The sequence below is a fragment of the Sodiomyces alkalinus genome (genome assembly GCF_003711515.1).
Source record: "Sodiomyces alkalinus F11 unplaced genomic scaffold SODALscaffold_2, whole genome shotgun sequence".
NCBI classification, from domain to species: Eukaryota; Fungi; Ascomycota; class Sordariomycetes; order Glomerellales; family Plectosphaerellaceae; genus Sodiomyces; species Sodiomyces alkalinus.
This window is the reverse complement of record NW_021167080.1, coordinates 1,889,771-1,903,552: the sequence shown is the minus strand read 5'-3', so window position 1 is coordinate 1,903,552 and position 13,782 is coordinate 1,889,771. Positions and strand designations below refer to the sequence as shown.

Below are 13,782 nucleotides of genomic sequence, written 5' to 3'. Positions count from 1 at the left end.
TGTTGTTGTTGTTGTTGTTGTTGTTGTTGTTGTTGTTGTTGTTGTTGTTGTTGTTGTTGTTGTTGTTGTTGTTGTTGTTGTTGTTGTTGTTGTTGGTAGTAGGACCCAGGGAAAACCCGCCCAAGAGGAGACTCGTGAGACGACCGCTGAGGTAAAGCCGAGACAGCCATCCGGGCAAGAGGGCCCAAAGCGCGCTAGCGCAGCGGCGACGGAGGGCGCGCAACTGGCGGTCGGATGAAGGGGCGACGAGGGTCGAGGTCCCCGGGGCGTTGTTGGGGAAGAGAGCGCCGCGGATGGAGCGGAGCAGGACGGGGAGGTGGGATGGGTCGAGCATGCGATTGCGAATCGCGTGCGAGAAAAGCCTATATTGTTTTTTTTTGGGCGCCGGGCGTTGCCGTGCCGCTTTAGGTCAGCCTCGTTCTTCCTTTTTTCTCTCTCTTTATTTTTTCCTCTCTTTTACCCCCTTCATCAATCTTCTTTTCTTTTTTCCCCCCTTCCCTTCCGCCTCGTTATTGTCTCAGCATATCATTTCATTCATGCCGTGCTATTTGCCTCCACCCTCCCCTTCCCCCCCGCTTTTTTTTTTGTCTTCTTTGGGCAGCAATGGACAGGGCCTATGCGTGGGAGGGGGTGGAGAGAAGACATGGAGGGGAGGGGGTAGAGATAACCAAAATGGTGAAGGATGAATGAGGAAAGGAGAGCAAAAGGTACCGCTTGGCAAACGGCAGGGAAGAAGGACAGGGCAGGGCAGGGCAGGGCAGAGCAGCTTTGAGGGTGTGGAGAGAAGACCAGGGTGGTTGCCTTGGAATGGAAATGAAGACAGCCTTTCGCAATGGGAGGAGAGGATGAAGATTCCGGGTCTTTGCGAGGTTGCGAAGGTTGCGACGCGGGGAACTTTCCGAGCGCACAGGCAAGGGGTTGAGCTGTGCGTTGGGAGGGAGACGGAGGATAAAAGTGAAGGTAACCCTGGCCTGGCGCTTAGAAAGATCGTCCTGTTGTGGAGCGTTGTGGAGTTGTTGTGGTCGAGCTTCGTCCGAGACAAAAGGGCAAACACAAGGCCCCCCGGCCCCTTTATCCCGCGATCGATATCTGACAAGCTTCGCGAGCTTGACTCGAGTAAGATCTTGATGGAGGGTGAATACACCCCTCTCCGTCCCTTATCCGTAGACAAGGCCCAAAGCCAGAGGAGGACGGAGGCCGAGATGACCCGATTGCGTTGTGCGACCGCCCTGGTGCCCTGGTTCCTGACCGTCCCGGCTGGTATGGTAGGTGACGGGGAGCCACCTGGGCGCGTAATCGAGGCGTGCTGCTGGATGAGCTAGACCGCATCGCAGAGCAATCGGACGCGAATGTTGCCAATGCGCTCCGTCATTGGCTGGGCGGTTGTCGGCCTTTTTTTCTGAAAGCATTATTGATGTCCCGACGTAGGCGAATCGTTGCGCAGCTTAGCTGTCACCCGAGGAATGTCGAATTTGGACATGTCGGTGTGCGAGCGAGCTGTGGCAGCAATAGGAATGGTGCCAGAACGAGAGAAGAGAGGCTAGGGGGGTTAGGGGGAAGGGGGCGTGGGTGGTCCACGTTACTAGAGCGAGCTCGAAACTGCTCCGGTTGGACCAGTCGAAAAGGGTGAAGGTTCAAAGGCCTGTGACGTCAAAGTCGTCTCTCATCGCTTCGTCGCTTCGTCGCTTCGTCGCTTCGTCGCTTCGTCGCGAGTGGCCCGTTTTCTTGCCCTCCCGCGCTTGCGGCGCAGAGCTGTCTGTCCTGGAAGCTCACTAGAGCAATGAACCACCAACTCATGCGATGTGGTCATGTAAAGACACTAAAAAGGGAGGCGGCTGCTTCATAACATGACAGGACGGAAACTTGGAGAGGCAAACAGAACAGAGACGTCCATCTTACCTATCCAGTGGCCCATCTAGGCCAGCGGGCCGCCAGGGCCCTCTAACAGCGGCGAGCTGAAGCATGGACAACGTCCCGCCTAACCACGGCATCCGCGCATCCAGTTCGACCAAGTCCGAAACACAAGTCCACAGCTTGAACGTCACGACGGGGACCTTCTCAGGCGGCGGCGCGGCAGCCGAAGACGCTCCTCCCTTGGACGCCCGACGTTTCTGGTCCGCCGCTAGGTGAGAGCGGGCCGGCAAAGACGGGGCGCTCGCTAACGCCAGCACGACGACTCGACCCCACGAGAAAGCCAGGAAGAGCCACTGGACAAATGACCAGAATATGGTCTGGGGCGACCGTGTCCGCCGGGACGACTGCTGCTGCTGGTGTTGTGTGTCGGCGAGGTGACGAGGGTCGTTCTTCTGGTCCGTTGTCCCGCCCGACGCCGCCTGCGTTTGTGTTCCCGACGACGCATTCGTTTCCCCCCGCACCTCGGGACCCGTCTTCCCCGAATCCGCACCCTTCTTCCTGCCGAGCACCCTGGTCAGGATAATCAGACACTCCCATATCAGCCAGGGCTGCGACAGCCTGTTGATGAAGACGTTTCCGATGATGAGCTCGGAGAAGATCTCGCCAACCAAGGACGTCAGGCACTCGTTCTCGAGGTCTTCGGTGGGGAGGAGGACGGCGAGGACGCCCTGGACGAGGAGCTGGCGGTAGACCGTCTCGTTTTCTTTCTGCTTGGCGACCGACTGGGGATCGTCGGGCTTGGGGACCGGAGAGAGCGGGGCTATGGGACAGAGCGCGTGGTAGATTTCTCGTGGGTCGGCTTGCGTGGGAGGCCGCGCAACGGGTTCATGGGCTGTACGATAGGCTAGGGCAAAGCCCACGTCAGCTGGAAATAGACACATACATATATAGTACACTCGTGTGCTATGTATGAGGGGAGGAAAACGAACCAATTATGTGCCTGTCGAGCAAGTCGGGAAGCTCGTCAAGCAACAGACTCTCCAAGTCAACCTCCCGTATCCTCTGCTCAAGGGCCCGCGTGCAGTGCGCAACGATGTGGATGATTTCGGTCACAAAAGTCTCGTCGGGGGTGATCTTGCTGTACCATGCCTGCACAAAGTCCCTTAGTATGACGGCAAGCAGGGCGTAGAGCTGGAGGTCGACATCATTCCGGCTCGTGAGGGGCGGTAGGAGTTCTTCGATCGGGGCGGGAGTGCCACCGCCTCTTTCGGCGAGATGCTGCGAGCAGAGGACGCGCCTGATGAAGGCAGAAGTGGCTTTATCTGAAAGGAAGTCGGTGGAGGTGGAGGAAGAGTAAGCGGACGACGGGAGAGGGCGTCCCTGGTAGCGGGACACGGGGGCAGGCGGAGGGGTCGGCGCGGAGACTGGTTTGGGCTTTTGTGGATGTGATATCAGTGCCGGTGCCGGTGCCGGTGCCAGTTCCGGGGCGAATGTCAGTGTGGTCGGGGAGACGGCGGAGGTGGTGGATGAAGGGGAGGGGACCCTGTTGATAGCACCTCGTAGCCGTGGTGTCGGGGCGCGGGATGAGGTAGGTGGTGCCGTTGTCATGGCTAGCTTTTGTTACACCAGTCCGTCCTCATATTCGCGAGTGTCTTGTCTTTCCGGCAGCTTGTTCCGAAGGCGAAAGGCGAAAGGCGAAAGGCGAAAGGGTGAAAAAGGAGGGGATGGATTGGATGGATTCTGTGTTAAATTGGTACGTTGTATCCGCAAGGCTCTGTACTCTTGTCGTTTCGTCCGTCGTCATGTGCATGTACTGTAACTTCGTACTTCAACATACAAGGAGAGATTAAGAGTGGAAGGTGCTTTGCCAGGTGCCAGATGTCATTTGTGGGGACGTCTTCTGGATTGACAGTTGGGAAACGGGACGCTAAGGTACCTTACCTACCTTAGTACCTTAATTTGTCCATCAGATGTCAAGGTACTCGTGCGCAGGCACAAACGTTTAGACATCAAGAGTCGAGTAGTCGAGTAAATCCCAGCCCTCTATGGATCCAGATACAATCGGCCCGTGATATAGTATCCATGCGAAGCATGAAACCGGCACAAGAATACAATACTTTACTTACTATACAACATGGTACAGGCCAAGGTCGCAAGGCAATGTCATGACCTTGGCAAATACAAAGACATGGTCTGCTCTTTTATATAACCCATCGCCAAGGACCTTCTCGCTTACATTGCTTTTCAACTTACTCATCCCTCATAGTCGTCTCGTAGCTGCGCACAACATCACACCTGTTAGCACTCGAGGAATATCCACGCGTCACATGTCGCACAATTCAGGGTAAAGCCGCAACATACCGCTTGCCTCGGAACGCCCAGACGCCCCAGTTGCCGCAGCTGACGTCCTGGGGATCAAGATCGTTAATATCCCACCGCAGGCTCCGGAAGATATTCTCGCCCGGCTCCAGCAGAATGTCAAACTCGCCCCCCGCCTTCTTGCGCACCCACTCAATGTCCCGCTCCATGTCGAACTGCGTGTACCCCGTGGCGATGATGGGCACCTTGGTCTCCAGCAGCTGCGGCAGCGTCTCCTCCCACTCGTGGCTGCTGGCCGGGTGACCCAAGCCCGGGTGGAAGAGGACGAAGCAGTCGAAGTACGGGTCGTACGGCTCGAAGTAGCCGCTCTTGTGGATCGTGTGGTAGTAGTCGACGATCGTGCTGATCTTCATGCGCGACGACACCCGGTCCTCCACGATCATGCCGTACGGGTTCGACGCCGTGCGGGGCGGCAGCGGGAACTCGTCGTCCCGGTTCGCCATGCTCTCCGGGCCGATGAACACGAGGTGGATCCTGCTCTCCGGGAAGAGGTGCGCCAGCTGCACCCAGACGTCGCGCGGCAGGGACGATTCCGCGCGCGCGCCCAGGCAGAAAACGCGGACCGGTGGCGCCGCCAGCCGGAGGTCCTCGACTTCCGTGCCCTTGGCCCCTCGGGGCGGGTGGAGCGTATATCGAAGGGCTACACGTCGTGACGTCAACTGTCAGTTCTACTTCTAGGTCCCAAGGCTGTTCCGGGGTGGAGAGAGCATGAAAAAAATAGATAAATAAATAAAAATAAAAAAGAAGAAGAGAGAAGAAAGGATAATGCAGATGGGTGTAGGAAAACCACGTGTAGATATGCAACTTACCACTCAGACTGCGAATGCCTTCGCTCGTCAACCTGCCGCCTTGCTTCACACTATAAGGGCTGAACTCATGCAGGATGCTGCCAATGGTGATCGGATACGTCAGCAGCTTGGTAACCTGCCGCATGCTCCGCTCGTCGTTGACCGCCTCGAACTCGCGCGTGTACATAAAGGTATCCCAATTGGTCATGTTGACGACCGCCTCGGGCAGCTGATCATCGGCCATGACGAACTCGGGGAACGAACGGCCCGAATGCAAGTCGTGGTCGTCCTCGTTGATCTCGCGGAGCTGGTCGCATATTTCCAGGTGCGACTCGTAGTCGCCCATCCAGTGCTCTTTGCTGCAATACACCGGCACGCCGCAGTCGGGGCATTCAAAGTCAACGTGGGCCGGGGCGAGGTGCCCGCCCTGTCCTTCTCCTGACCCTTCTGACGCCTGCTGCGCGGCGGTCTGCGGCGCGATCGTCGGGACCCGCGTGGTCCGGTGGTGCGGGTGGGGGCAGTAGGCGTGCTGCCTCATGAACGCGGCGCGGCGTCGGATCTGCGGGATCGGGCTGTTGGTGAACGAGTGGAACAGATTGTCGGGTTTCAGCAGCGTTCTCGGGGCCTGTCCGGGATCGTTCCGGGAAGCTGAAGCTGCGGCGGCTTCCCCCTGAGCGGTCGAGGCCGTCGTAAACTTCCTTGCTAACCTATTGCTGTCCCTCGACTGGTGCGGCGCCGTCGTGAAGATGGTTCGGAATCCATGGGCTGACTTCGTTTGAGCGAACCGCTTGACCGGCCGCCCAGGAATTAGCTGCCTCCTCAATGTGACTGAGCATCTCGAGCATATGCCGGAGCTCGTAGCCCTCAGTAGAGGTTCCATTCTGAGACTTGAGGCGTTGCTTGAACGGAGAGGGCGGTGGAATTTCTTGACCCTTTTCCAATCGCCTGATGTTCATGGTGCGAATGGTGCGAATGGGATCAAATGAATTCCGTTTTCCGATCTCTCCGAATCCACCGTCACGTGTGGGATGCTTGTATTGGTCCGTGCATATCCCACAGCGACGTACAGGTACATACGGGAAGCCGTAAGCTACCTAAGGTACCTAAGGTAAGGTACCTTGATAAATACAACGTAATTACCTACAACGTATAACTTCACAAGTTCGACGACCCGGAGTCTGGACAGCAGTTATTACAGCCCTTGGTCTTTCGACTTCTTGTCGATACGGTTGTGGAGGGGAGAGTTAAAAAGAAAGAAGAAGAGGGCAAAAAAAAAAATTGAAGAAGAAATGAACACAATACGGTTGACTGTTGAACATTTGAGCAGCCAATCTGCGACGACGACACGATGATGGTGCTCTACTATGAGAAACTTACGGTCTTTGGAGAAAACAAGACGGAGAGCTCCGGTCCGACGTGGTTCTAGTTGCTTTAAGACGGATCTCTTTTGTGTACGATGTGATGTACTTACTTCATTTGGTTCAAAGCGGCTTTCCTCGGAGTATCAGAAAGTCGGGGAGAAAGAAAACACACCCCTAAATAAATATCAAGACAGAATTCGGCGCTCAACCATTTTCCTCGAGAGGGACCCTAATTAACGTTGGAATTACGTAGATCCTTCGCGAGCTCTCTTTCCCTCAAGGATCGCTCCGATCTCAGCCTGGGCGACAAAAGACCTCATCGCCACCTGAGCAAGGGTAGCAATGATCCCGGGGGTGCCTGTCCTTGGTGCCAGTGGATTCTTTTTTGAAAGTCGAGGTATAAATCACCGTCCCAAAACATCCAGCGTATCGTGGGCTCGAGCTGCGTCCTCCTCCAACGCACCATTACGGCATGCTGTGGACGAACGCTAAGTCTCATTCTCGTCAAAGGCGGTTCGTCCAGCTCCATTCTATTCCCGGAGACTTCGACCCGGAGTTCGGCCAGTGACTCGAGCAGATCTTCATGGCAGAACGACAGTTGATGCGACGCCTCGATGCTGAGGTAGATCTCGGCTATGCCACTTTCCATCAGATAGCCCATAGTTTCCAGTAGAAGCTCGCCTGGGAATCGGCAGAGAGCTTCTCTTACGTTGCGGCGGCGATTGGTGAGCCAGGAGGTTCCCTTTCCTCGCGGGCCAGGGTGAATGGTTTGGTGGCGAGCCCCTTTTCACCTTGCGATCCCATCATTGGAAGAAAGAGGGAGCTGAACAGCGGGAAGAATTGAGTGACTGCAAAGGAGGTGAGAGGGGGTCAAGTAACCTATACGGAGAGCTTCAGAGATGATAGAGAAGCTTGTTAGTATATGTAGGTAGGTAGGTGTGTTTTCTACGTTCAGTAATAACAAGGCTTTGACTCCCCACGTTGTCGTTGCCACGCGCCTCTAAACCTTCCTTCATGTTGGGAGATTGAAAGCTGCTTTGTCATACTTTTACTTCAAATTCCTCCTGCCGGTCCGAATCCGCCTACATTACCTCCAGCGGCATCCGCAACATGACAAGATGAGATGTTGATGGGAGATACCTCGGCTGCTCAATATGATGTACGATTCAAGCAGGCGATCCACCGTCCAGCACTGAATCCGTGAGACTTCTAGGTTCTCGTAGCATGGATCTTGAGTGAAGACATCTCAGCAAGTCCTGACTCCTCGGCCGTTCCAACAGAGGCAATACAAGGGTGTTCAAAGTCTTAAGCACCTTGCCATCATGATGTCTCGAGGAGCCTGTAACCTTGAAAGTACCAGGATGCTGGATTATTTCTCTCAGAGGGTGTATCCTCGAGTTGGAACCTAGGGCGGATAGATGGAATCGATGGATGTTGAATTAACGGGAGCGTGCTTACAGGGAGCGTTGATTCAGGAAATATATGATCGTATTCTGTATAAAAGAGAAAGAAAAAGGGGGCGGGTATACGTGTCCTAAATATATCTGCCACCTTCTAAGCGAGGATAATAGGGCACCTCTAACTAATAGGAGGTCACTATACCGTGGCTCACTGATAGAATATAATATACCCCCTAATTATTACGCTATAATTAGCGGAACGATTACTTAGCCTAACCTTAACTTAGCCTTATTTCCACCCTTAAAATAGCCTTAAAGGGTCGTCTAATACCCTTAATATCGAGTTAAAAGGCAGGAATAAAAGCTATAAAATAATAAAAATAAAAATAATAGTAGTAAATAATAAAGGAAAAGTGCTATTAATAGTAGTAGTAAATAGGTAATAGTAAGGCCTTCCGTAGATAAATTAAAGGCGTTATACCAGCGTTTTAGAGCTTTTGGATCCTCCCTCTTATAACCTCTCGTGCCGTTGTTTTTTCGAGGAATTTTTTAACGATTTTTAAACTAATTTTTCTGATTCTCCTATTAATAGCAATAAAAATAATAATAATAGCGATATAGTGAGTATCGGAGCTTTATTTTTAGTGGCGCGTGCTAACTAGTAGCTTCGTTTTAGGCCCCTCCGACTCTATCTACTATTACCTATACCGCCGCCGCTAAGAAGGCTTCGGCTAATAGTGTGAAGAAGAAAAAGGGTAAGGTGTCGCACGTCAAAAAGGGCACTTGGATGATCAACTTAGTAGAGCAGAAATCTCGTGTGTGTATTGTGTTAAGTTATATCTATAAGAGTCTCTTATACCCTTAATTGGGGTAGTGAAGACTCTGTTATGGGTACTATATTATCTAGATCCTATCCGGTCTTTTCCGGTATCCGCCCCTTTTATATCCTAATACCCGAGGTCCCCGATATCCGAAGCCCTTAGTTATAGCATAGATCCCCCCTAGATCCCCTATAGACCACGTTATGGTCCGTGCGCCCATACAACACACCCTCTTAGTTAAGGTGGGTCTTCTCAGGTCAACTAACTAATTAGAGGCTTCGGTTTAAACTAAACGCTCTTAACTTTTCTATCGTAAAATCAACAGTTAAGGGAAAAACGCCCTTATAAAAGGGATCTAAATCCGCCCTATTTGACTGTTTAATTTAATTCTATCTTAATTAGTTCCTTAATCCTGATTAGCTGGATCTGCTTAATTGGATCCATATCTATCGGATCTGCTATACCCTCGGGGGCCTTCGTAGTCGCTACGGCTTTAGCGCGTTTAATCTCTTCGTGTAGTTACTTCGACTACTCGATACGATCCTTTTAATCCGTTAAATTAAGCTATTACTATAGTCTTTTAATCCCTGCCTCCGGTAGTGCCTTCGTTAAACCGTCCGCGATTATCTCCTTCGTGTTAATATACGTGACCTTAAAGAGGCCCTGCTATACTAACTAACGTGCCTACTAGTTATAGATATCGACGTGCCGTAGCCTTATTCGTAGGCGTTATGCCTTCTTATTAACGAGGTTAATAGTCTGCTGATTATTATAGTGTAGCTGTAGTTACTATTAGTCTCACCGAAGCTCTAAATCCCTTAATATCCGGCTAACGAATAACGTCTTCTTAGCGGCCTTTATAAGAGCGAGTAGTTCCGATTCTGTTAACGACGTCGTCACTATTAGTTGCTTACCCGCCTTCCAGTTAACGGTTCCCCCGAAGAGCTTTATCGTATATCCCTGTGAATTCTTACGGTCTAGGTTATCCCTAAAGGACGCGTCGCTTATTATTAAGAAGAGCCTATCCCCGCCGAATTCTAAGTAGTAGTGTCTTATATAATATAGGAATAGCAGTACTTATTAAGCCCTTTTAAGGTGGTTAGAGGAGGGGTTAACGTTATATTAGGAAAGCTTCGAATAGGCGAACGCGATATCGGGTCTCGTCATAATAGCGGTATACAGGATAGAACCAATTATACCCTAGTACTAGCGGACCTTAGAAATTAACGCGTGTGTGCTATCGCGGGGTATTAGCGGCTTTATCGTTAATAATAGGACCTTTAGTGGTTTTCGGCAGAGTATATCTACGTAGTATTTAACCGCGATCTTCTCTATATAGGAGGATTATAATAGCTATAATCTACGGGTGGCTTTATCCCTTAGGACCTTAATTCCCAGGAACCAGCGGATTTCCTCGCCCCCCGATAACCTATAGCTCCGCTTAAGGGTAGTCTTAAGGTCGTCGGCGTCGGTCGTGCAATCTCTATAGTAGATAAGTCCGATATCGTTAACGTAAAAGAATAGGATTAAACCGTCGCGGATTATAATACAGGGGTTATTAGGTACGGCCGTGAATCCTATCTTCTATAGCGTGCCGCTAAATTCCTCTTACTATGGTAATAGCGATACCCTTAAGCCGAAGAGGGCTTTTCGTAGTAGTAGTACCTTACTTGGCACTTTATAGCCTTACGGTATCTTTATAAATACCTTTTCTTTAAGGCTAGCGTTAACGAACGCGTTAACGGCGTCGAACTGCCTTATCTCTAGGTTAAATCAGGCGCCGATCGCTATTAGTATACGGAAGGACCGTGAGGCTAGCGTTACGGCGTAGTTATCTTTAGTCTCTAACCGTTTTTATTAATCCACTTAGACTACGAGGCGTACCTTATACTTAAGGAGAGTGCCCTCCTTATTAAATTTATAGGTGTATACCTATTTACAGACGAGGACTTATTGCTTATTAGCCTGATTACCACCCACCTCCTACTAGTAGCCTATCTATCAGTGCCCCTTAAGGTGTTCCCCCTCGGCCTATAACCACCGCTCCCGTAACGGATAAAGGCGTATATCGTAGTAATAGTTTAGTGGAGGCGGGAGATCCTCGCGGGTTACGTACGATAGCGATAGCGGCTAGGAGGTATAAAGGGAATCTATAGCACTAATATTATCGTTATTAATAGCTTACTTTCTCGTGCGTATAGGGTTATAAGTCCTGCTAGCATTAAAAAACGCCTTTTAGGCGTTATCGTTCTAAACCTTCTCGGTCGTGTATAGACTTACGATAGTTCTCGCGATAGATAGGCGCGCGGGTAATAGGCGCGCGGCCGATAGGAGTATAGCTAACAGGCACCCCTTAGGGGCACCTATAGCTATCCGTTAGTGGTTATCGTGTTCTTCCACCTTAGCGCCCCTAACCACCGCTAACGCTATAAGGAACGCGCGCGCGGGATCTTCAGGGGATATTAGAGATGTGGGAAACGATTTAAACCTCGTAGTAGTAAACCGTAAAGTGTCTGTAGTAATAGCGGTAGCCTCTCCCGTAGTAATAGCGGTAGCGTCTTCCTAGCCTATAGTAATAGCGGTAGTATAATCTTCTCCTGCAGTAATAGCAGTATCCGTAGTAATAGCGGTGCCCGTAATAATAGCGGTACCTATAGTAATAGCGGTAATATAGTCTATAGTAATAGTAGTAGCCTCTCCCGTAGTAATAGCGGTGGCGTTAGAGTCTTCCGACTTAAGATCTGATACGTCTACGGCTATACCCCTTAATAGCAGCCTATTCGCGGTCTTATTAGATTAGGTGATACGGATAGATTATAGGTGTTCCCCGATTTCCTCGGCGGAAGCTATAGCTTATAGCGTTTTAATCCTGCCGTCGAATATCTTGTCTTCGTTAAAGACTACGTCTCTTATGGTAATAATATCCGTTAAGTGTAGTAGCTAAATCCGGAAGCTATTCGAGGATTAGTATCCGACGTGATAACCGATCTATACCTTCGGCTCTAGCCTTTATAGGCGGTTTCTTTTAGCTCAGGCATCGCGTGTTTTTATAAAGACTTTATAGCCGTAAGCTTATAGGTGCGTAAGGTTAGGTTAACGGCCGCGCAGGCCTTCGTATAGTGTCTTCTAGTCGTTAATATATCGTGGCGTTCTGTTATACAGATATATAGCAGTCTTAAAGATCTTAGACTAGATAGATATAGGCAGATTAGCTCTAATCCTTATAGCCCTCGCCCTTCTCTTGACGATACCTCTAATCCGTTCTATAACGCCGTTCTAATCCTATAAATATAATACCAATAGCTAGCCTTCCACCCCCTTAGTAGCGAGGAAAGTAACGACTTCTAGGTACCAAAATATCTTAGAATCGGCCTGTAAAACGCGTGGCCTAACGTCGAATTAAGTCTTAAGCAGGGTAAAAACGTTTTTTAGCGCGTATAGGATAGAGCCTTAGTCTCTTTTCTGCAGGTAGTAATCCTACGTATAATCTGTGTATACGTCTATAATAAATATAATAGACTTATATAGGCCGCTCGTTAACGACTCCGCCTCTTCTAGATTGTGAAAATTAATAGCTAGGGCCTCTCCGGGCTTTAACGGGTAAAGGGATAGTATCCGCCGGATCTACGTAGGCATTTACGATTACCTATACGCGTTATAGTCGGCGGTACGCGGTCCCTTTATTCTTACCCCCTAAGTAGCGTTAACGATCCTTATAAAGGTATCGGTGCCGTAGTAGCTAAGGCGTTTATACCACCGCTACGCTATAGTCTTCTACGGTTACCGCGGTTTTCGTGATCTTCTATACGGGTTATCGCGGGGGTGCTTTACCGAGACCGCGAACGCGGTAGCGGCCGTGGCTTCCGCGCGCTCGATTATATACTAGCCGTGGATATCTAGTAGCTTATAGATAGGCCGGTTATTAGCGGAGCTCATAATAGTGTTATTTACGGTATCCTAGCGGTACTCTTATAGGCGTAGCTAGCGTTCTGAGACGATAATAGTAACGAATTTCTTATAGTATACGATATTACGGAGGCGTAGTAGCCTCTTTATACCAGCTTAACGTCTCCATATCCGAGGATAGAAGCCTTATAAGTACCCACCTAAAGGGATAAAGATAAGGTATCCGTGGGTAGTCTAATAGCCGTAAAACGGCCTCGATTATTAAAGATATAGATTAACGATTCTAAGTCTAGGATCACGTAGTGTGATAGCGCTCTGGCTTAGTTAATAGAGAGGGATACCCCCTATTCTTATTATAATCTTAATAGTATCATCGTATAACGACGGCGCGCTACCCCCTAAGTTAGGTGGGCGCCTAGTCTCCCGGTCGCGGTGACGGACAGGTCTTTATAAACTATAGTAGTAGTAGGCGTAGTATTATAGAGTTAATCTTCCTAGACCTCCTCTATCTTATTAGCGGTAATAGCCCCTAAGGCTTCCCGCCTCTTCTATATCGCGGTATCCACGCGGCTTTTAAAACTATAAATACGTATCTTCTTTTCCGCTACCTTTATAATATCTTCACGGCCACGCTAGATATAAGGGCGTATATCCGGCCTTACGTACTAATAGGCGGCGGTAGTATAGGGGTTCTTATATATCTCGTAAGGCCTCCTTATTATAGGAGGGATAGCCTTTACGGATATTATTAGATAGGTAGTCACTGTTACGGGTTGACTCCGATATAGAGGATCCGGCTATACTCCGGATCTTCCTACTACGCGCTTAGTTAACGGACCTATATCGCTAAGTTATCGCTACCTTATAGCTAGCCTAGCGCTATAGACTTTTCTCCTTTTCCTTCTTCCTTCCTTAGTTCTAGATAATCTATTATTACGATCTTACTTAGTACTACGACCTATAACTAGTCGTTTATATATCTAGAACTTAGCGATACCCACGCGTTATGCTAGCGATAGATTAGGATCCTAACGCTACCGCCTAATAACCTATTAGAATGAAATAGGTTATAGAGTGGATAAATTAACGGTTTAAATAAAACGACCGAGCCCTAAACGTAAGGCTAGGCCCTCTCTAAAAATAATATACCGATATTAACTTAAGACTCGCTCCGATATAAGAATACTACTCGGAAATACGCTAGTTTATAGACTAATAACGCGTGAGAGAAGAAGCCGATAAACGATAACGCTAGTTAGTCGAATAGCTTATA

At 49.8% G+C, this 13,782-nt stretch overlaps 2 protein-coding genes across 2 annotated transcripts in view; both read right to left on the bottom strand.

The window, feature by feature from the left end:
• Window positions 1-3,201, bottom strand: part of SODALDRAFT_247356 (hypothetical protein) — a gene marked incomplete at both ends in the record, with an annotated part of 3,705 nt that extends 504 nt beyond the window's left edge. Inside the window, 4 exons of the mRNA XM_028607400.1 lie at window positions 106-362; window positions 1,900-2,267; window positions 2,376-2,758; window positions 2,844-3,201. Of these exons, the coding sequence (XP_028468205.1) occupies window positions 106-362; window positions 1,900-2,267; window positions 2,376-2,758; window positions 2,844-3,201 (1,366 nt within the window). The remainder of the gene's footprint in view (window positions 1-105; window positions 363-1,899; window positions 2,268-2,375; window positions 2,759-2,843) is intronic.
• Window positions 3,202-4,064: 863 nt separating this feature from the next.
• On the bottom strand, window positions 4,065-5,978 carry SODALDRAFT_330116 (MSS51 protein). The gene is made up of 3 exons (XM_028611125.1): window positions 5,043-5,978; window positions 4,216-4,873; window positions 4,065-4,131 (listed from the first exon to the last, which is right to left on the bottom strand). The coding sequence occupies exons 1-3, from the start codon at window positions 5,899-5,901 to the stop codon at window positions 4,104-4,106; spliced, it is 1,545 nt and encodes a 514-aa protein (XP_028468204.1). The 5' UTR covers window positions 5,902-5,978; the 3' UTR covers window positions 4,065-4,103.
• Window positions 5,979-13,782: the final 7,804 nt, after the last annotated feature.